General features: G+C 47.7%; 1 protein-coding gene across 1 annotated transcript in view; it reads left to right on the forward strand.

Moving 5' to 3' along the window:
- The window catches only part of MFSD11 (major facilitator superfamily domain containing 11), a 253,913-nt gene that overhangs the window by 14,887 nt on the left and 214,995 nt on the right, over positions 1-24,031 (forward strand). Inside the window, exon 3 of the mRNA XM_069200245.1 lies at positions 9,472-9,527. Within this exon, the coding sequence (XP_069056346.1) occupies positions 9,472-9,527 (56 nt within the window). The remainder of the gene's footprint in view (positions 1-9,471; positions 9,528-24,031) is intronic.

The raw sequence follows: 24,031 nt of genomic DNA on the forward strand, positions 1-24,031 counted from the left end.
GGGGCAATACGGCAGGGGCAACTCTAGTGCGCGTCAGTAGCCCACAGCTAATTGGACAGCGGAGGGGCGTCACTGCCAAAGTCTTGTCGATCCCTACTTCCGTGTGTGGCCCCTGTTTTTACCGACTTCTACCCCTATCTGTTGTAGGTCCTCTGAACCGTAGACTTCAAGTGGCACCAGCATTTAAGCTCTGAGCCTCACACTTCAGGAAGCTGATTTCCTGGCGTCTCTACCGGTTAGGTCCCAGCAGTTCAACGCATCTTCAGCCTGGTGTCTTGGCCGGCCCTGTGCGGAGCGGTGAGTGGGGCTAAGGAGCCCTCGTAAGGGTGTCGATGTAGCGATGCAGAGCTAGATTTGTGTGTGTTAGAAATGGGGTCTCTATTTGGCAGTCCGTTTCCACCCTGTCTAATTATGGATCCTCACTCTAGTCAGAGTAAGGGAGATACACAGCTCACCCCCTTGGTAGCTTGGAACAAGCAGTCAGGCTTATCTCCAAGGCAATGTGTAAAGTGTTTGCACAAATGCATAGAGTAACACGGTGAAAACACCACAAAAGGACTCCACACCAGTTTAGAAAAATAGCCAGTATTTATCTAAATCAAACAAGACTCAAACGACAAAAATTCAAAATACACAAAAACAGATATCAATTTTTAAAGTAAGTAGACTCTTAGTCCATAGAAATCTATGGATGCGTTGTTTTAGCACAAAGCACCTAGTACCATCAAAAATAAAGCAGCAGGGGCGTGGGTGTGTCAAAAAAGCAAGCAGTGTGGTGATCCCTTAACCACCGTGGGTAGATTCTTTCCCCGCTGGGTAAGCAATGCGTTGATTCTTTCCTCGCAGGGAAGGCATGTGTCGATTTCGAGACAGACAGCCTCTGGTTCGTGCGGTGATGTTGAAGATTTGACGCCCAGGGACAATGCATGGAAAATCCAGACGTAAGGCAACAATTAATCCGCGCTGCGTCGATTTTTCAGTCGCAGTGCAGGGCCTGTGTTGCTTTTTATGCCGCTTGTCTCTGGTGCATGGATTTCCTCTCAGGTTTTACCAATTTCTCCTTCCCAGGGACTGGATGCGGCACCACTTGGCAAGTTGGGGGTCTCAGCAAGAGCGCTCAGGTGCTGGCAGATGAAGTCTTTGATATCCCTGAGACTTCTTCAAAGGAGGCAAGCTCAGTCCAAGCCCTTGGAGAAACTTGGTCAGCAGGTTACATAGCAAAGTCCAGTCTTTGTCCTCTCTAAGGCAGAAGCAGCACCTGCAGGCCAACACAGCAAAGCACACTCAGCAAAGGGGCAGTACTCCTCCTTACAGCTCTTCAGCTGTTTTCCTTGGTAGAAGTTCCTCTTGATCCAGAAGTGTTCTAAAGTTGTGGGCTCAGCAGTCCAATAATTATACTAATTTCTGCCTTTGAGGTAGGTAAACCTCAAAGGAAAGTCTTTGTAGTGCACAAGACCCTGCCTCTTCCTTGCCCTGCCCTAGCAGGATGTTGGAGACTGTATTGTGGGAGGACAGGCACAGCCCTTTCAAGTGCAGGTGTCCACTTCTCCCTCCCACTCCAGCCCAGAAGGACTCATCACGATATGCAGGACACACCTCGTCTCCCCTTGTGTCACTGTCTAGAGTGAATTCACAAACAGCCCAACTGTCATTCTGACCCAGATGTGGATTCAGCAGCCAAGCAAAGGCACAGAATGGTTGAGCTACAAAATACCCACTTTCTGAAAGTGGCATTTTCAAACAGACAATCTAAAAAACAACTTTACCAAAATATGTATTTTTAAACTGTGAGTTCAGAGACCCCAAACTCCTACATCTATCTGCTCCCAATGGGAAACTGCGCTTAAAAGATATTTAAAGGTAATTACTAAGTTAACCTATGGGAGAGCTAAGCTTTGCAACAGTGAAACACGCATTTCAGTATTTCACAATTAGGACATGTAAAACACTCCAGTACGTCCTTCCTTTTAAATACACTGTCTCTGCCCACAGGGCTACCTAGGGCCTACCCTAGGGATGCTTTAATGTACTGAAAGGAAAGGTTTGGGCCTGGCAAGTGGGTGCACTTGCCAGGTTGAACTGACAGTTCCAAACTTCCCACAAACCCATTGCACTGACAGGTCTGAGACATGTTTACAGGGCTACTTATGTGGGTGGCACCATCAGTGCTGCAGGTACAATGGTAGCATTTGATTTACATACCATGGGCACACATAGTGCACTTTACTAAGGACTTACTAGTAAATCAAATATGCCACTCATGGAGAATCCAATCACCAATCCAATTTAGACAGAGTGCACTTGCACTTTAGCACTGGTCAGCAGTGGTAAAGTGCCCAGAGTCCTAAAGCCAGCAAAAACAGATCAGAAAAATATAGAAGGAAGAAGGCAAAAAGTTTGGGGATAACCCAGCAAAAAAAGGCCATGTCCAACAGTGTGGATGGCAGGTGCCAGGCCAGGAGTTTCACCAAAGCAGAGACACCATCTTCCACTATTACCCACGCTGAAGCACTATACCTCTTGCCTGCCCCTCCCCCCCCAACACACACACACCTCCTCTTTATCCCCTGTAAATCCGAATCTGAGGTAAAAGTTGCAAGTACATGTCAAACTTTTTTAATACTATGCACCCTGCCATTTGGGCTGTTCAGGGCCTACCCAAGGGGTTGACTTCATGTATTTAAAAAGGAAGGTTTGCGCATGGCAACAGGTTTATATTACCAGGTCGAAATGGCAGTTTAAAACTGGATACCCAGGCTTCAGTTGCAGACCTGAGACATGGTTAAAGGGTTTATTAAGTGGGTTGCCCAATAAGTGCTGCAGACCAACTTGTAGCATTTAATTTACAGGGCCTGTGAACCTGTAGTACCACTCTACTGGGACTTACAAGTAAATTAAATATGCCAATGAGTGTAAAAGGTGAGAACACAAGCACTTTAGCACTAGCAGTGGTCCTAAAAGCCAACAAAAACTGGTTCAGAAAAAAGGAGGAATGGAGGCAAAAAATAAGTGGAGAACCATACCAAGAATGCCAGGTCTCTCAGTTTCCTTGTTCCTTTGAGAAATTGGGGACTCAAAGTGTGTGTCAGCTTCTTGTGCATTACAGTTTTCTTATCAGTCTCATCACCCCAGTTTCTGGAGTTCATTTGTGCCTGATTTGGGACCGGCTTCCTCCCCTAACTGTGAACTTTAAGACTATCAAAATCTATCTTTCTTGAGAACTTGGGAATGGCCTCCGGCCAAAGCCTGGCTCCGAATTCAGGGATACATGGTAGGTCCTGGTATTGGAGACAGCACCCGGGATAAGACACTTAGTAGGTTTGGGTGTAACCTCTCTTGGGTTTATATTTTTCTTAATCTGTGGGCCTCCTATATTTTCATAGTGCCTTCGGTCCCATGGTCCTTCATCTGTTTCTTTATTGGAATAAATCATTTCAGCAATGAAGAGGATTTGTGATTGTCTACAGTGGTAGATACAGCTGTCAAATATCGAGTGGTGTCCCTCTGCCCATCCTGGGTGCTGCAGTGGTTACTACAGATGCCAGCAATTAAGAGTTGGCGTGTGACTTTGGGCACTTTTTCAGTACAAGGGAGATGACATCTGTCAGCAAGAAAACAGTCCTCCAATTGGAAAGAGCTAGTGTCTGTCCTTCCGGCTCTACTTTGGTTTGTTCTGGAGAGATAATCAAGCAGTCTGCCTCTGTACTGACAACAGTATTGAAAAGTCATATGTAAATCGTTAGTTGGTAAAAGGCTCCGCATCCCTGTCCTCTCTGGCATTTCAGAAAGGCTATGTGGTGGAGCTAAATCTTCTGACTTGGTTGGCTTCTCACGTTTGTGGAGTGGACCGTTTAGTGGCAGGTTGTTGAGCAGAATGCTTCCTCTAGCTCACAACTTTTATCTAGCTCTTTGGGTGTCCTTACAAATGTGCCAGCGTCAGAACTCCCAAGGTGGCTTTGTTTTGACAGGTTGCCTTCCAGAGATGAGAGGTTGTGTGGTAGATGCTCTGGTCTCCCCTTGGCCTCCTCTTCTAATGTATGAACCCCTGCTGTCTTCTTACAGCCAAATACATGTCTTGGATTCCCAGAGAAGAGTCTTTCTGGTTGTCCCCTTTTGGCTTTGCATGATATGGTTTCCATTTAGATGTCTGACTGTTCTTCCAGAATGGATCCTTCCATTGTTTCATTGTCCTCTCTAGAATCCTTATCTTTCTGCCCATCTTTCCCCCATTTGTGCTTATCTGGTTGAAATCTCAAAGGAGGGTTCTTCATCAGTTGGCACTTTCTTCTGTCTTTACTGCTTTCATTCAGCAGTGATACAGGAATTTAACACATTCAGCCCATGATCACCACTAGTGATCATTCTGATGGTGCCAAACCTGTGATTTGAATCCTTGAAATTATTAACCCAAGTGGGTGTTAAAGTTTCTTTAGGATAGGTTTGACTTTGATCTTTTAGTGTCTATACTAAGAGTTCACTTGACTGCACTGAAGTATGTGTATGTCTCTGTGGGGAGAAAGTTCCAATATTGATAAGTTGGGTGCAAGACTTTTAAACAGTTTTTCTTTACAGTGGACTTCTGTGAATTGGTACCCCTGCCTGAGGACTTTCTTTGTTCTTAAAGCCATACAGCTTACACCCTTTGAGCCTTTAGAAGAAGTGGTTTTAATACTTTTTACTCTGAAAAGCTATTTTTTTACGTTCTGACTTCATCTTCATGGCTTGGTGAACTAGCCTCGTTGTGAGGGCTGGCATTTTATGTGAGGGTTTTTTGGACAGGCTGATATTGGGTTTAAAGCCTGCTTTTTAACTTAAGCGAGTTTAAGCATTTCATCTTCACCAGGATATCATTTTCCTTCCTGTTCTTTTTAATCTTACTTATAAAGAGGAACCTTCTTGGCATCTTTTAAATATGACTGAAGCTGCCTGTACTTTTGCGTTTAGACTCGTTGCTAGTCTATTTGTAAATTCTTGCGTATTTTGACAGAGATGTGAAGAAGCAGAAAGCTCGGGACTTTCGAACCAGAGTGCTGCCAGTAGTTCTTCCGACTAGTTACTTCTCATTTAATGCTATATTCTATAATAAATAGATGTTGCATTTTTTGGGGCGCTTGTCAGTCAATCAATCACAGATATTTATAGAGCGCACTACATACCCGTTAGGGTTCCAAGGCGCTGGGGAGGGACGCAGGGGAATGCTACTGCTCGAAGAGCCAGGTCTTGAGTAGTCTTCGGAAGGCGAGTAGGTCTTGGGTCTGTCAGAGGTAGGTAGGGAGTGTGTTCCAGGTCTTGGCGGCGAGGTAGGTGAAGGATCTGCCGCCGGAGGAGGTTCGTTGGATGCGGGGGACGTGGGCGAGGCTCGCGGAACGCAGTTGGCGGGTCGGAGTGTAGAAGTTGTATCTGTCGTTGAGGTAGGAGGGGCCGGCGTTGTGAAGTGCCTTGTGTACGTGGGTGAGGAGCTTGAAGGTGACCCTTTTGTTGACGGGGAGCCAGTGGAGTCCTTTGAGGTGAGGGGTGATGTGGCTGTGGCGGGGTGCGTTGGTGATGAGTCGGGCTGAGGCGTTTTGGATGCGTTGGAGGCGTTGTAGGTGTTTCGCTGGGATTCCTGCATAGAGTGCGTTGCCGTAGTCCAGTCTGCTGCTGACGAGGGCGTGGGTTACTGTCTTCCTGGTGTCGGTCGGGATCCACTTGTAGATCCTGCGGAGGGTGTTGTAGCAGGAGGAGGTGACGGCGTTGACTTGTCTGTCCATGGAGAGTGCGGAGTCGAGGATGAATCCCAAGTTGCGGGCGTGGTCGGTGGGTGTTGGGGGGGGTTCCGAGGGAGGTGGGCCACCATGAGTCGTTCCAGGCGGAGGGGGAGGTCCCGAGGATGAGGATTTCTGTCTTGTCGGTGTTGAGCTTCAGGCGGCTATCTCTCATCCAGTCGGTGACTGCCTTCATACCCTCGTGGAGGTTGGCTTTGGCGGTGGCAGGGTCGTTGGTGAGGGAGAGGATGAGCTGGGTGTCGTCGGCGTAGGTGATGATGTTGAGGTTGAAACGGCGGGCCACTTGTGCGAGGGGGGCCATGTAAATGTTGAACAGCGTTGGGCTCAGGGAGGAGCCCTGGGGGACGTCGCAGATGATGATGTTGGCTTCTGAGCGGAAGGGTGGGAGGCGAACGGTCTGTGTTCTGCCAGAGAGGAAGGATGAGGTCCAGGCTAGGGCTTTTTCCTGGATTCCGGCTTCTTGGAGGCGTGACAGTAGGGTGTGGTGGCAGACTGTGTTGAAGGCCGCTGAGAGGTCTAGGAGAATGAAGGCGGAGGTCTCGCCGCGGTCGAGTTGGCATCTGATGTCATCTGTCGCGGCGATGAGGGCGGTCTCAGTGCTGTGGTTGCGTCTGAATCCGGTTTGTGAGGGGTCGAGAACATTGTTGTCTTCGATGTGGCGTGTCAGCTGAAGGTTGATGATCTTTTCTGCGACTTTGGCTGGGTAGGGGAGGAGGGAGATGGGGCGGAAGTTCTTGAGGTCCTTGGGGTCGGCTTTTGGTTTCTTGAGGAGGGCGTTGATGTCTGCGTGCTTCCAGTTTTCTGGGAAGGTGCCTGCTTCGAAGGAGGCGTTGATAATCTTGCAGAGTTGGGGCGCGATGATAGAGTCGGCTTTGTTGAAGATGTGGTGGGGGCAGGGGTCGGTCGGTGATCCGGAGTGGATGGAGTTCATGATTGTGCGAGTTGTGTCGTCGTCGACGTTGGACCAGGTGGTGATGGGGTTGCCGATGCTAGGGTACGAGGTGGTGACTGAGGAGGGTGCGGTCGGGGTGTTGAAGCTGCTGTGGATGTCGGCGATCTTGTTGTAGAAGGCGGCGGCGAGGTAGTCGCAGAGTTCCTGGGAGGGCGGGATGTCGTTGACGTTGGTGTTGGGGGTGGATAGTTCCTTCACAATGCGGAAGAGCTCTTAGCTGTCATGAGCGTTGTTGTCTAGGCGGTCTTTGAAGGAGGACCTCTTGGTGGTCCTGATGAGGTGGTGGTGTCTGTGGGTTGGGTCTTTGAGGGCATCCTGATTGACCGTGTGCGTTCTTGGAGCCATTTCTTTTCTAGTTTCCTGCAGGCGCGTTTGGGGGCCAGGAGTTCGTCTGTGAACCAGGAGGCTTTCTTGCTGGTGGGGTTGTTGGGGGGTTTCTTCAGTGGGGCGAGGATGTTGGCGCAGTCGTTGATCCACTGTCTGAAGTTGTAGGCTGCGGTGTCTGGGTCGGTGGGCTCGTTCGGTGGGTTCTGGGAGAGGGTGCTGAGGAGTTGTTCTTTGGTGACTTTGCCCCAGTTGCGGCGGGGGAGTTGGTGGCTGTGGAGGTGTGCGGTGTTTTTGTTGTAGGTGAAATGGATGCAGTGGTGGTCGGTCCAGTAGGGTTCGGTGGTGTCGTTGAAGGTAACGTGGTCGCTGGTGGAAAAGATGGCATCCAGAGTGTGTCCGGCGGCGTGGGTTGTTGACGTGACAAGTTGTCTGAGTCCGAGGTTTGCGAGGTTGTTGATCAGCGTGGTGGAGTTGTGGTCGTTGTTGTTCTCGAGGTGAAAGTTGAGGTCCCCGAGGAGTATGTAGTCCGTGGAGGCGAGTGCATGGGTGCTTGCGAGGTCGGCGATGGAGTCGCAGAACTGGGCCCGTGGTCCGGGGGGCTGGTAGACGAGCATACCTCTGAGGGTGGTGTTGGGGTCGGTGTGGATCCGGAAGTGTAGAAGCTCTGCGATGTTGTAATGGTCGTCGGTGTGGGTGGTGACTTTGAGGGAGGATTTGTGGATGATGGCGAGTCCTCCTCCGTAGCCGTTGGTGCGGTCTCTGCGGGAGATCTTGTATCCATCTGGGATGGCGATGGCGATGTCTGGCGCAGATGATTCGTTCCACCATGTCTCGGTCAGGAAGGCTACGTCCGGGGTGGTGCTGTCGAGCAGGTCCCAGAGTTCTACGGTGTGTTTGCGTGCGGAGCGGGTGTTGAGGAGTATGCAGCGGAGGAGGTTCGGTCTGGTGGTCGTTGGTTTGGAGGTTCGGTCGCAGGAGAAGTGGCAGGTGCGGCAGGTGAACGGGCCATGGGTGTACTTCGGTGCGGCTTGGTAGCAGTGTTGGTTTTGGTTTCGGCCGTTGTTGAGTGCGTGGAGGGACGTAGCGTCGTAGCTGAGCCTGAGCGGGGTAAGGAGCGGCGGGCGAGGACCAGGGGTTCTGGCGCTGGACGCGGTCCGGGCACAGACGGGCTTGCTTCTGGCGCGGTCGCGCAGCGACCTGCATTAAGAGGGGGTGGAGGGAGGGAGGAGGAGCTGGGGGCGGGAAAAACGGGCGAGGGAGCGGCGAGGGTGGAGGGGGGTTGGAAAATAACGCTGGGGAACTAGAGGGGAGGGGGAGGTGGGAGGGCAGGGGGATTACAGAAGAGTAAAAAAAAACAGGGAAGCAGGCGGATGGCGATGGATTAGGGGTGGGGGGGGGGTCAGAGGAGGAGAGAGACGCGCGGGGTCAAGCGCACAGATAAAACAAAAACAGTAAACAATAGAGTAATAGAGTAACAGAGATACAAATTACAGATACAGAGTACAAGAACTAATGGACACAGTGGGCACAACAGGGACAGTAACAACAGCAACACAACAGAGACAGCAACGAGGAGACAAACGAGGAGAAAAACAGACACGACAGAAGCAAACCTTACTGCCCACCACTGGGCCACCAGGGATGAGGCGCAGGCGAGGGCCTGCAGGTGGAGGAGGGCCTCGAACAGGGGCAGCAGCGGCAATCAGGGAACAGGGCACCTGCAGGGTGCGCTGCGCGGCGGGGGGAGCGTCCTGGCCTGACAACGAGTGTCTTTTTTTTGTTGGGACGAGGTGATGCTCTCGTATTTTCTCATATAGTCTTCTAACTGAGACAAGGTAGGGTTGAGGAGGTAATTCGCAGATTGCTTACCAGCAATGTTATTGACTTCAGTTACCCATTGTTGCAAGTGATTGTGTCCCAACCTTTTTCACAACATTTAACGCCAGTGCTTGGGAATAAAAGCCTGTGAGGAGGAGTGGCATCCCTTCCAGGGGCATCCAGGCGGGAGAAGTCCTAGGTAACCCATGAGCGAGGCAGAGTTCTTTCTAAACCTGTTTATGTGGTGTATGGAGGGCAGGTGAGACATTTTATAAAATAAATACTGAGATAAGGAATGGTAATCAGAGTAATGAATATTACGGGTAAGTAATCATTGCATTAGTTTATGCCTTTACATATTTTACTGCCAAATGACCTGTGAGCAACACTTATGTTGCATCAAGTTGCAACGAAAAGGTGACTTTACTTAAATGACTTTCTAGGCAGGTCCGCAGAGAAACTGTGCAACAAAGATATGTAAAAGGAAGTTGGTGTAAAGTATTAGAATGTGTAAAGCTTCTACCCTGTCCCTGTTGAGCGTTCCTTGAAAGCACTTAAAATGTAAATGAAGTAGAGGTTATACTAATTGCATGTGTGTCTTCCGTACAGCAAACTGTGATCTCCAACCTCAACAGCACAGACTTCCATGGTAGTGGCTATACCAGGTATGGTGTTCCTGTATGTTTTTTTTTATTTTATTTTTATTTATTTTTTAACTATTTGCAGCCTTTCTTATCTTTACTGTGCTCGACCGTACCGAGATGTGCAAATGTTGTTTTTTATTAATGTTTTTCCTAACCTACACGATGCTTTGCATTAGGTGTATTTGTTCCACAGTGAAGCTGTCTGTGTGTTTGAGTGAAGGCACCCTTTTTGATGCTCACAAATGTTTTGTAAGATTTTCAGTCCGAGAGTGGAAGTTGCATTCAAAGTCTCCATTTTATCCAGGTAATATATTGAGCAAGGATCCTCGCTCTACCAAATAAGACCTTTTCCGTTCTGCTATATACATTTTTGGAAAGTCATATATGGATGAACAAAGGGCATTATAATGTGAACGTAACATCGGAGTATTCACTTTAGAAATGTAAATTTTAATTATAATGATAATTGTTATTATTACTAAGTATGTGCAAGTACACAGGTTTATTTTTTTATACAGTCCACATGCATGTATGAGACTTTGGATGAAGATGTTAGTGCCCTTGGGTTTGAAGGGACTGAATGTGACAAGTAACAAAGAACCCCTTTGAGACCACTACATTTCTCAAAATTCTTGCACTGTTCTGTTTTTTTTTTTTTTTTTAAATATCTGACTGGTTGCTTTTTTTGCTCCGTTTTTCCTTTCCCATTCTTAAATTGGCCTTTCTTGGAGATCTTTTTTTCCTCAACTCTTACTTTTGCTTGAGTAATCCCCACATCTTGTGTTGCTCAGTGCAGTACTCTTATGTATAGTTTATTTCTATACGGCAACCCTAGCAAATAACTCTACTAATCTTTATAACAAAGCATGCAAAGTGGTAATTAGAACTACACAAGCACACCACCACTCCACAATCATTGCCTATCGGTGATCTTGGAAAGTGGTGGGGCTTAATACCTGCAAGGAGTTTATCCAATTTTTTTTATCCCATTTTTTTTCTCAAAATTGCTCTTATTCATAATCACTCTCTCGCATTTACTCTCCTCTTCCTCACTTTAACTCACATTCTCTCACTTACAAATTCTCACTCATACTCAATCCCACTCATTGTTACTCACACCCAAACATTCTCATTCTCACTGATTTTTATTCTCACTTACAAGCACTCTTACATAAACTCACCCTTTCACACTCTGGGCCCTAATGCAACTGCACCTGCTTCACTACTGACAGCTACACCCCTGACTCACTTCCACTCCCTCTGCAATCTCCAATCACCCACTCCTTCTAACACACTTAGTCCTTCACTCAGTCCCTCATAGTCACTTTAATTTCTTCATACTCCCCATTCAGCTCAGATTCTCACTCACTTTCACTCTCATTGACACGTGCAAACGCACTTTCACACAATCCTATTCACTTTCAGTCAAGTCAAAAGTCAGTCACTCTTAAACACACTCATACATACATACATACATACATACATACATGAATAGAGAAACATTTTTGTACTTACCCTGCTTCCTTTGCTGGCAACTTGGAAGCTCCCTCCATGGTAGCAGCAGAGAAGGAATCTGGCGCTGGATGTTGAAACCAGCAAGCCATGAATCTCAATGAGGAGCTAGACAGAGCAACAAGGGCAGGTTCCACAAGGGAAATATTCTCCTTAGTCCCTCTCTCAGCTTCTTGATAGAACTGGAAGCACGTCCCTATAAGACACTAGCACAGAACTGGGAATCCTGTCTGTACCAAGGGGGCCCTGTGTGTCTTAATACGGGACTAAAATGAATCCATGAATCCAGAACACTGCAGAAAGATTTCTCCCCCCCAACCCCAAGGAACACGTGATGCATCTCTTGCAAGCCCTTCACTGGTGATTAGTGTTCAGGGCACTCTGCATTGCCCTGAGTCTTGCAAGGAAAAAGACCATTATATTTGCATTTGAAGTTTAAACAGTATTCACAAAACAGGATGCTATGTTGCAACTTTAATCATCATGCCTCAGCATGAAAATAAATCCTTAGGGGGTTCTGCATTCTCAGTATATGGGGCATAACTCTGGAGTTACTACCCAAGCAAAATTCGAAGCATAAAATTCAGATGAGTGGCAATAACCTGTCTCTTTCAGAGATAACCCAGACTGCTGCTCCAGGCACTAGCAATAACTATAGACTTCCATCACCATAGAGATTTTCCATAGTTATCAGCACTCCTAGGCCAGCTTCTAGCAATGTTTTAACAGATGGAGGTAATTTACCTGTTCCAGAATTAGCTAACTTCCCTCACACTAGCGAGTAACTAAAATAACTATGCAATGACATAATCACCATGTGAGTGGGATGTAATCGGCTGTTCCAATATCACCATTGGACCACCAAGTAATGTATGTAGGTTTCTCATACATTGCTGGCTACCGAAGAACTTGAACTCGGTCCACCTCAGCAGGTATCAACTAGCTAACTATCTTGACCTTAACTTGACACCTTATAGTTTAGGAGCTATAACAACAAATGTACAAGGGATGACTGTAACCCAGTTCATCCAGGCATATGTGTCTCACCACCCTCCGATGCCTTGGCCATCCCCAGATCCATAGGTTCTCAGAGTGAGTGACTTCCTGCTGCAGTCACCATATCGATTTGCACCCATAATATAAAGAAATCATAATGTATTATTGAGAAGTGCAAAGTTACAGATGCCTCTTACTACAACTCCTATCCCCGCATCTAAGACGAGAGCCCCTGTCTGGTCACTCATGCACAACACAAAACACTTCCCACATAGGTTCAATACAAAGACAACTTGCTTCCAACCACACACCCTGCATGAGGTAGCGTGCGACTTGAGTGCATAAGTACTTCAACACCCTCGATAGGGGCTGGTAGCTGTGTATAAATCGTACTATATAGTACAATTCTGTTTTGTTTACTGTGGCTGAAAAGCATGGTCTGCGCAACACTTCACAAAACAATACTGACAAAGTGCTGGAACTTGTTGCCGTTCTGTCCCATCTCTCCCACCTACCTCTTTCAAATTCACAATCCCCAGCAGTTCACTGCATATGTGTGTGTGTGTGTGTGTGTGTGTGTGTCCGTGTGTCCCTTCCTTCCTGGAATTTGTCCCCCTCCTCCTTACACCCTACCTGTGTCATATTTCCTCACCATTCTCCACTTGAACATGGGTCCCATTGTAACCCCTGCCTGTATCCCATTCGCACTGCACCTCTCCATATGCCAGTTCTGCCAACCACTCCCTGCTTTTATATATATGTTTCCCTGTCTTCTGTCTGCAAAAAGCTGTTGAGGTTTTCATAAAAAAAGCTTATTTCCTAGGAAGCTAGCTACCCATCAAGATGTTGCTTAAAAAGAGCATCATCGTGATTCTCTAGCTGTTTGTACCTCCCTGATCAAGACAGTTAGGTAGTGGTGAAAGCTGGGCTAAACATGCGGAGTTTAATGGAGACCTCAACCAAGCACAGCCTGCTGCGCTCTCAGAGCAGCTACTCAGTGTAGTGTTTAAATAGGCCCTGTCAAATGTACACCTTCAGTGCATCATTTTGATTTTTCCCTCAGCCTCGAAGGCAGTGTGTAAGGAGCATAATAGGGAGGGGAGGTCTATGTAAAGATCAGTTGGTTGAAGCTTACTCTGCTGTTGGCCGTATTAAGTATGTCCTGTGAAGGAGGAAAACTTGCTTGGCTAACGTCCATGATAAACCTGTTGTGCGAGGGAATCGTGCATTTATAATTCCCAACATATACTTGTTGTGCGAGGGAATCTTGCCTTGCTGATGCCCATGGTGTACCTATTGCGTGAGTGAGGAAACCTTGCATTGCTTATTCCCAAGATATACCCGTTGTGTGAGCTAGGGAATCTTACATTGCTGATGCCCATGATATACCTGCTGCGTGAGTGAGGGAACCTTGCATTGCTAATATCAAAGATATACCTGATGTGTGAGTGGGGAAACCGTCAATTGCTGATACCCATGACATACCGGTTTTGCAAGCAGTGCTGTACATGGAAATCTAGGAGAGCAAACAGGCATTCACTCTTTAGGGTACTTGTTTGCTCCTCAGAAGTGCTGGTACTCTCCCATAAAATGCATGGCAGCAGTGTCGGCACTCTCCCTTTCAAATTAAAGAAGTGCAGGTATTTGGACGGACAGTACCCGCCCATTTAAATCACTGTGTGCAAAGGAACAAACGTGCGCTGCTGCTTCTATGCTGCAAATCTTTGAAGGAGGGACATTTATATTACTACTACAGTGCTGCACCAGTTTAGTGTGAGAGGAAACCTCGAGTTTATGGCTCAGGGTTTGGGGATTGGGATCGAAGGAAAGTTCTGCACCAGCCTGCATTATGCTCACTTAGCTGTATACAGCAGTTGCAGAGTCTGGGTGTAAAGGCTCAGCAGAAACACTAAAGCCTGGGTGAAAAGCACTCCCGTTGGTCCTCTCTCCCAGACCTCTTGGCTTCAGAAATGCGTGCACAGTAGGAAAGTTAATGTCCCCATGTGTCATCTCTTGCGAGTCACCTTCATGCTTTGGAAAAAATGACAATCACGTACACAGCATTCGGATTAAAAATATCCCTATGCTCAAATGAGCGAATTTAATGGATGTCTGAATGCAGTGTTGCTGCATTTCTTCATGTGACTCGCAAAGCAATGAATACCAGTATTTGTTAACACCCGGAAGCGAGATTATGATGTTCCCTTTGACTTTCTTTGGAATTAGGGCTTTTATAGGAGATGGAAAGGGAGGTTAAGTTTACTATTACAACATACGGTTAAACCATCGGAACGATGTCCTCCTCTGGTAGACGGAGAGCAGGCTGCATATAAAGGCCCTGCTACATAGCAGGAGTTTGTTGTAAACGGAGTAGTTTTGCTGTTCTGCACGTGGGCTGTGCAGTGGAGATTCATCCAGCAGCTCATTTTACATAATAAATCTTCATGTGGGGGAAACAGTGTTTAATTTCTTGTTTAAAGCGGGGCGAGCGAATATGCCTAACAGCGATAGAGAGCAGCACAATGTATTTTTTATTTTTTTTAAAGTCGCATCCAGGAGTATGGATGCAGTTTCCCAACCAGTGTTTTAAAAAGCAAGGATATTGCATCCACACCCCCGATATTGGTTTTAAAGAGTGTGGACTGTTTAGCCATTGACTCATATTAGTCCTCCATGTATCTTGCGAAACCTAAATAGTGAGAGACGCACGCGGTTCCAATAGTTCGTTTGTCACGAAATCTCCATTTTAATGTTTGGGCGAATAATATGTTTAAAAACTTGCAGCATATGGATGTGGTTAAGGCAGCCCAAGAGTGGGGTAATGAGTGCAGGTGAAGGGCAGTACAGGCGACGTCATGGATGTGACCAGCATGACTCCACAGTATGTAAACGCCTTCATAATCCCTCGTCCACACCCTTCATTTTGTTTTTATGCGCGGATCATTAACTTTTCGTGCCACCTGTTAATGGAGATTAGCAATTGTTTAGTAAAGGTGAGAAAGACGTACACATGGAGCGGGTGGAATGGAAGAGTAGAAAGCCACCCTGAGAAGCTAGTCCATTGTGTACTCATGGCGGCCTAATCTCTTCTCCACAGGCAGTGCAGGAGCGACTCCCGGAAACGCGTCACAATGCGAGGGAAGCAGTGCAGCGTGGGAAGGGGAAGGGGGAATGGATGGCTGATTGAAGGCGATCGAAGGTCGGGGCCTATGACCCAATCTGAAAAGTTCCTTAAAAATGGAAACTTAAAGTCTACTAATAATCTCTCCGCTCCTCGAGACTTCTTAGCTTTCCTGTTTACGCTGTAGAAAAAAACACCGGAAGCGTTGGTACAAATTGTCAGCGCCTGCAGTCATTGTTTTACCAGCCATTCCAGAAGGTCAAATCTCGGAATGTTCCAGAATCGCATACCGACACAGTGGCTGAGGTTTACGAGATAAAGGACCGAACCTACATCCTGTCAACAGATACTTATTTCTCTATATGCCTGACTGCCACTGCCCACCGATATGAAGCCCCGTATGTTAGCCACAGAACGATTCCTCTGCTAAGCACGCAGGAAGAATAGCGCGGTATTCGCCTCGTGCTTTAGCAGTGTTTGTCTGAAGGCCCTTCCCCAGAGGGTCCAGCGCTAGAAGTAGCCGCAGCGTTAGCCTTATGCCACCGGTGTAATGTGGACCCGATCATTAGTTTAAAATTAAACACAAACTGTGTTCGTACCTATAGGAAGCTGGCATTGTATGTAGTGTATCAATGTAGGGGTGTACACAATGCAAAAAGCCCAGACGACTCATTGGTTTACAGTGGCTTACTTTAATAAATGCAAGTGCTCTGTTTGAGGTAGTGTGTTTGAACAGCTTAGGGTAATGAGATGGTAGTGTTGAGCATTTGTTGTGTGCAGGTTGAGCCAATACATGAGACACAGTCAAAAAGAAATATGAGACCAATTGAGAAAAATAGATTTGCACATGAATTTAGAGACAAAGATCAACAATATTGGGTAAGTACTTTAGACGTTATTTTTTTTTACAGGAAAAACAGGAAAAGATAGCAGAGCTCTCAGATTTGATGCATGAGCTTCGAACATGGTGATGTTATCCTATTAGAAAAACATACACTGCATACATATTCCTGCAAGCGTTTCTTGAGGGTGCCTTTTTGGACTTGAGGTGCTTAGGGTCCAAGGTCCAAGAAACCACTAGGAGTTCGGTTTTACCTACCCTGGTGAGTCGGAGTACAGAGGGGCTGGTTGTGTTGGTAGCCTTTAGTGCTATACATTAAAGTCAATGGCAGAGTACCGGTAAAAGAAAGGCTTCAAGAGGGGGGATTTGTGGCCAAGTCCAGCAGAACCCAAAGGGAGTCTCGGCTCTGGAGGGTCTCTGGGGCAAGGGGACACCGCCGGTTTACGTGAACTCTTGCTGTGGGGCTCAGGCACAGAGACGTGTTTTGTCCGGCAGGTTGCTTGCGTTGGAAGTTCTTACTTTGCTTTGGTCACCTAGAGAGAGGTAGAAAACAGAATAGCAGGGCCACTCTTGATGTAGGCCTCATTAATACTGAAGTCCCTTGTTGGCAGGTCGGCTTTGGTGGCGTCCGCGCTGGGCACACAACAAGCCTTTGTTGCAGCAACTGCTCTGTACCTAAGGCATTGGTGCAGAGAGGTTCTGGCTCTTGAAACTCACCGGAGAGATAGGGCTGACCTCTTGGAACCACAGTGACCTCCTCCTGAAAAGATGCTCCCTTGAAAATAGAGTACCGGGCAGATGCGGTTGGTGCCTGCAGATGCAGGGGGATGGCTCCTCCACCACATGCGAGATGTTATGTGGTTGTTGAAGTGCTGGGAAAGCCTTCAAGTGTTGGGGAGAATACACAGCTTTTGTACGAGTCGGAGCAATTGTCGAGGTTCAAGCAGCAAAGCAGGGTTTGGTGCCAACTCCAGATACGTCCTCTGTTCTCTTGGTCACTGCTCTTCTTTGTCCTCCCTTTGGTTCCCATTATACGATTGTGCATTCCTGGTGTCACGGAAACCCCTAAATTCAGAATTTGGGGGCGTTTAGGGGAGGGACGGGTAGTAGCCAATGGGCTACTTAGCCCAGGGGTGACTGCACCCCTGTGTGACCATTTCTGGTGGAGGGAGGGCATATTCCTGACCCAGAGTTCTTAGTTTCACCAGAAAAAAGATAGTGAAATCCTTCCTTGGCTAAGCACCTTCAGGTAGCCCTCTTTAGGGGTGCGACTATCCTAGAAGTGCAGCATGCCTCCTGAATATCCAATTTCCTGCTGGCTTTGGTGCCAAATGGGCCGCAGGGCAGAGAAAGGCATTCCCCAGGTCTGTGGAGAGAGCCAGGGTCGCATAGCAAAGGTGTCAGGGGCTTTGAAGCCCCCTGGCTCTGATATGCTAAGTTGCTAGCCATCCTGCTGTAGGACATGTGATCCCCTTCCTTTGGGCCGGGCATTGTTTCTGGCCTCTGAGAGCGCAGGCTCCCACCTGCAGGGGGTCAGAAACTCAACTGTGGTGGCAGGCTGGTTGATACCAGTCAGCCAGCACACTAAGAAACTAGTAGGTTTCCAGTGGGCACCTCTAAGCTGCCCTCTGGGTGCATGTCATAATAAATCTGGTAGTTGCATCAGTACAGATTTATTAAGACAAGGTGTTGGGAAGTGCACTGTTTAGATGGAGAATCATTCAGACACCATCACCACCCCTCCTGGTTACAAATGCATATTCGCCGATGCAGTTTACACCCAGACATCAAGGGAGTCACCAGAGATGGGAAATAATCTGACTTTGAACCGTGCTTCTGGTGGCACCTCTGAAGTAATCCAAGTATACTTGGGTCTCTCTATCGTTCTTTCTTCTTTCCATCCGTTCATCAATTTACCTTATCTACTTGACCATCATTTACCTTTTCATCTGTTTATCCATCCATCTTCTCACCCTTTGCCTGCCTATCAATCTATCCTTTCACCCGCCTTCCTTCGTTTTTCACGTCTCCTTCTTTTCACCCATTTGCCCTTTCTTCCTTACACAAATTCCTCCAGTGTGCTCTTTCTTCCATCATTTCACCCTTCCTTTCTGCACCTTATTTCTTTCTTTCCCATACTTATTTCCTTGTCTCTCCCACTCGCTATTTCTGTTTCCCTCTATGCTCCCCCTCCCCATTTTCATAAATTTTCTCTCCACTTCACAGCACTTTGCTCATCAGGCAGTCCTCAGCCCACTCCTCTCCTCAGTCATGAAATTCTCTTAAAGTGTTATTCATAAGCTTTCGTGTAGATGGCCCATAAAAAACAAAAACTTTGATGGGATCCCGCTCATCATGGACAGTGACAGCTCCCTTTTAGCTTATTGAATTAGAGGCTCACAACACCATTTGTAGGTGTAAATCACCCCAGAGGGATATTATGGCAAACCGTGTTAATATGAAATCCTCATCTTGGGTTACTGAAGTTTGCAGACTTGTTTGAGGGGCGCATCTATTAGGCTGGGGCCTGTGAGAGAAGCAAGCTCAGCTAAGGGGACGGTGTAGGAGATTAGCCTCTTTCTAGCTTGGTTATCCCCACTTTTGGCCTGTTTATCGGGGTGTTTGACTGTTCACTAGGATCCTGCTAACCAGGACCCCAGTGACTGTGCTCTCTGGTTTCTGGTAACGTTTTATCCCCACAATTGGCATACTGGTGACCCCATATAAGTCCCTAGTATATGGACCCTAGGTACCCAGGGCATTGGGGTCCCAGGGAATCCCTATGGGCTGCAGCAGTTATTCTGCCACCCATAGTGAGCCCATGCAAAGGGTTCTGCAGCCCTGCCATTGCAGTCTGCAAGAACCGGGTGCATGCACCCGGTTTTACTACAGGTCACTGCACCAGATCACTGTAAGTCACCCCTATGGTAGGCCCTCTCAGCCCAGAGGGCAGGGTGCAGGTACCTGTGTGTGAGGGGACCCCTACACTAGCAGAGGTGCCCCCACGAACTCCAGCACCATTTTACTGGACTTTGTGAGTGTAGGGACACCATTTGGTGGGTCGAGCCTGAGTCGCATGCGCTTGCGCATGCGTTTCGCTTGCGAGCCGCTTTATTAGTTAGAAAAGGGCTCGGAGCCGCGTCCAAGTCACGTCAGTGTCTTTCATTGGTTTGTGAGCTTGCCTTTCAAAATCTGCTTGCTTTCATTAGTGGAAGGCATGCATACGTCATGCCTTTTCCAGTGGTTAGCCCTCCTCGAGCGCAGCGACCAAGTACTGAAACCATGCGAGGCTCGCTGTTTCCTGTCAGGTTTGTGGACTACTTTTTAACTTTTTTTCGCAGTGTGATCTCCCTTGCAGATGTCCAGCGCTTTGCATGACATTGACCTTCTTACATAGTTAATTGCACTTTTGCCGGTTACGTAGATAATTGAACTTTTGCCGATAGGTTTCACTACGAGTGAACTGTAGCAGCGCGATCGCGTTTGTTTTTTTCTATTTTTTTTTTTCTACCTGCATGCTGTCTTCAACTGTCCGTGCGAGTGAACTGTAGCAGCGCGATCGCGCTGTTTTTTTCCATTTAATGTGGCAATAAAAGTTTACAACTGCTGATAGCTGTAACTCGGAGAAATGCTAGACCATATTGCATTGCAAATGCTTGTTTATAAATGTACTGGGCATAGGTCACTATCTATGTCCAGCTACATAATGGTAACTCTGAACCTGGGCGTGTTTGGTATCAAACATGTCAGAATCATACCCCAATACTATTGCAAGTATTGGATGTATGACGTGATGCACTCTGGGGTCTCATTAGAGAACATTTGCTCCCTTTAATCTCTAAGCAGAATAAAGAGCAAAGTAGGGAGGAGCCCTGGAGCCTGGAATAATGGCTCAGGACACTCCTAAAAATACAGGCAAGCAGGATACCACATTATCCACTGCCCACCCTCCCACTAAGGATCCCATTCCTCGAAGGGAGGATACCTCCTCCAGGTTGGAGCCTGTACCACAGGAGCCAAAAGCTGTCACAGCTGAGCTCCCAAGTACCCCTCTGGAAGGAATCTAAGACCGAAAAGTGGTCCAGAGAAACTTTGGTGCAGCAACCCTGCACCTCCCCTGACACCCTAGGACAGTAAGCCTGTCCTTCTGTAGATCCTGTAGGGCAGCAATCCTGTCCTGCTCTACCCCAGGTACTAGCTTTACAAACCTTTGGACAACAACCCTGTCCTAACATAGAGCCCCAGGGTCAGCCATCCTTCCCTGCTCTATCATTTTTACCACACCTTATAAATAGGAAATCACAGGGTCCACAGTTTAAATGTACTTCAGGTAGAAGTAACCAAACAGGGTGGTTCACCTCCACACAGGGAAGGAACCACATAGTGGATGATAAAGGGAGTGACCACTCTACTGCAGAGCTACGCTCCACTTATCACCACTTAAACAATAAAGTCTCAACTGGTCAAGGTTAGCCTTATTGTCCTTCGTTTGTGGGGACTTGTGTAGGAAAGCAGCCTCTTTTTAGCTACGCTACCCCCACTTTTGGCCTGTTTGTCAGTGTGTTTGACTGTGTTAACTGGGATCCTGCTAGCCAGGACCCCAGTGACTGTGCTCTCTCCTCTAAATTTGGTTTCTGGTAATGTTTTATCCCCACATTTGGCATACTGGTGCCCCCATTTAAGTCCCTAGTATGTGGTGCCTAGGTACCCAGGGCATTGGAGTTCCAGGGGATCCCTATTGGCTGCAGCAGTTGTTCTGCCACCCATAGGGAGCCTATGCAAAGGGTTCTGCAGAGCCTGCCATTGCAGTCTGAATGAACCGGGTACTTCGTGAGTGCGGGGACACCATTTTATATATGTACTGGACATAGGTCACTACCTTTGTCTAGTTACATAATGGTAACTCCGAATCTGGGCATGTTTGGTATCAAACATGTCTGAATCATACCTCAATACTATTGCAAGTATTGGAAGTATGATTCCATGCACTCTGGGGGCTCCTTAGAGCACCCCCAGCATTGCTATCACCAGTCTTACAGGGTTTCTCAGGCAGGCCAGCTGCTGCCACACCTCAGACAGGTTTTTGCCCTCCTGCTGCTTGATCTGATCAAATCCAGGAAGGCGGACAAAGGATTTCCTTTGGGAGAGGGCGGTAACACCCCCTCCCTTTGGAAATAGGCGTGACTGGCTTGGGAGGGGTAGCCTCCCCAAGCCACTGGTTTGCTTTGAAGGGCACATTTGGTGCCCTCCGTGCATAAACCAGTCCACACTAGTTCAGGGACCCCCAGTCTCTGCTCTGGCACAAAGCTGGACAATGGAAAGGGGAGTGACCACTCCCCTGTCCATCACCATCCCAGGGGTGGTGCCTAGAGCTCCTCCAGAGGGTCCCTGGGTTCTGTCCTCTTGATTCAAAGGTTGGCAGGAAACTTTGGGGCATCTGAGTGGCCAGGCCTGGCAGGTGATATCAGAGCCCCCTCCTGATAGGTGCTTACCTGGTTAGGTGACCAGTCCCCCTTTCAGGGCTATTTAGGGTCTCTCTCTTGGGTGGGTCCTCAGATTCGGCTTGCAAGATTCCAGCAGGACTCCTCTGCCACCTTTACTTCAACTTCTGGCCTCCAGAACTGCGACTGGACTCTCCAGGAAATCACAAGCTGCAGATCCACAAGGAAGACTCTTCTGCAACATTGTAGCCAGAGTTCCTGCTAGCTTTGCAACAAATTCCTCACTGTCCATCTTCCGATAACTGCAACTCCTGTACAAGAAGAAGAAATCTCCCTTGGAGTGAAGGAGTCACTTCCCTGCAACCGCAGGCACCTTCAACAAGCGATAACCGGCTTTGTGGATCCCCTCTCCTGCTGAGCTCCGTGGATCCTGCATCACGGGTTGTGGTCTGGAGTAGTCCTCTTGGTCCTCTCTGCCAGCTGTCCAACTTTGGTGGAGGTAAGCCTTTGCCTTCCCACGCATGACAGTACCCATGTGCACTGCGTCACTTGCAGTTGCCAAGGCTTGTTTGCGTCTCCTCCAAGGGATCTTCAGGCGACGTGCAGCTCTAGTCCTCAGCACTCCATCTGGCAAATCCCAGCCTTCTGTGTGGTTCTCCTGCGGCGTGGGATCCTTCTGTGGCATCTGTGTCCCCATCCTGTGGGACTCCTCTGGGCACTGCCTCTGCTCCTGTGGACTCTCTGCGACGCCGAGGGCCCCCTATGACTCACCCTCCTGGATTGAGTCCTCCTGGACCTTGCTGGTCCTTGGCAGTACCTCTTTTCCACTCACCCCGAGTTTGCCTTTGCCAAGGCTTGTTGGTGGAAATCCTGCACCGACACCCAACTGCAATCTTTCTTCCGGCGTGGGACATTTTTTGCATCCATCTGGAACTCTTCTCCGGCTCCTGGGCTGCAGTGCTGACCTGTTTTTCAGAGCTGTCAACCAACTCCTGTATCCACAGCTGGGTGGGGTAGTACCTCTTACTCTTCCTGGACTCCACTGTGACTCTTGGACTTGGTCCCTTCTCTCCAAAGGTCTTCTTTCTTCAGGAATCTACCGCTGGTTTTCTTGCCGTCTTCCCTGGGTGTCGTCTTTTTCTTTTCCTCCTTTTGGGTGCTGTAGGGAAAATCCAGTGTTTTACTTCTACATTCCTGGTCGCTGGAGGATACTGTTTTACTTAACTTTGCTGTTTTCTAGTACCCCCAGCTCCCCTCTACACATTTTACTTACCTAGATGGGGGTACCTTGTTCGCATTCCATTTTTTTTTTTTTAGTATATGGTTTGTGCTCCCCATAGGGTCACTATCGGTTATTACTATTTGCAGTATTTTCTCACCTTTTCTGTTCCTATTTCTGATTGCTAGTGTACATATTTAGCATATTACTTACCTCCTAAGGATGGGTCGTCTGTCTAGTGATTTGTGATAATCTGTGCCAAAAAAAAGTATCTTTATTTTTGTACAACCAAGTGTTTTCTTTCATGTGTGTAAGTGCTGTGTGACTACAGTGGTACTGCATGAGTTTTGCATGTCTCCTAGATAAGCTTTTGGATACTTATCCACAGCTACCTCTAGAGAGCCAGGCTTCTAGACGTTGCCTACACTTCACTAAGGGGGGATTCCTGGACCTGGTATAAGGTGGAAGTACCTTGGGTACCCATCGCACACCAGGCCAGGTTCCTACAGACAGTGTCTTAGATTCTAAAATGTGCCACCCTGGGTCTTAAAGAGGGGACCAAAAGTAGGAGAAGCATATTGTGTTTCACTTTACTTACAAAGAATTGCATTCAGTGATATGCCAACAGGCATACCATACTCGGACTGGCCATTGATACCATGATAATATTGTTCACAGTGCGTTGATAGTTGCACATCCCCATCTTTGTGCCACCTCTCACCACCTGCTTTCCTTCTCTGACTCCACATGGTCTCAAAGCACACTGAAACGGTGGAAAGAAGTCCTTTTGGCCAAATTCAGTAAAAAATGAATAAAAGGGGTCTGGTTCAGGTTTCCACACAGATAGCTGCATTTTTTTACCACTGAAAAAGAGATCTCGGGCAGAACACAAGCAGCCAGGACTGGGAAGAATTGCGCATGATAACCTGTGTTGAAGATGGGGGATGCCTTCTCCATGACAGCTGGGGAGACAAGATAGTTATCAGTACAAACAGATACAACAAGGTACTTGAGCCAGTTCTGCTGCACCGTGGACAAGAAGAGTGATAGGCTGTTGAAAATTCAGACTTGCTTACCCTAAGAGAGAAGTTGGGCCGGCCTGCACTGAGCAGCAGCAGGCACAGGAGCAAGATGAAGAGACTTTGTTTAACCACAGGAGGAGTAAGAAAGAGTTGCACTATTTTGGGGTTCAAGTGAAGAAGTGCAAGAGGCTGACTGCAGTGCAATACCTCAGAGTGAGGTTATTATGGGCTAGAGTTAGGCAGAATGAATCCCCTGTGTTGCATTGGAGTGACCACCTTAATTCCTAATAGAATTTGGGTGAAAACATGAAGGGGAACTCTGTAGAGGACCAATTGGGCGACCATCTTGGAGGCAAACGAGTAGGGGTCTTGA

The sequence above is a fragment of the Pleurodeles waltl genome, chromosome 7 (genome assembly GCF_031143425.1).
Source record: "Pleurodeles waltl isolate 20211129_DDA chromosome 7, aPleWal1.hap1.20221129, whole genome shotgun sequence".
NCBI lineage: Eukaryota > Metazoa > Chordata > Amphibia > Caudata > Salamandridae > Pleurodeles > Pleurodeles waltl.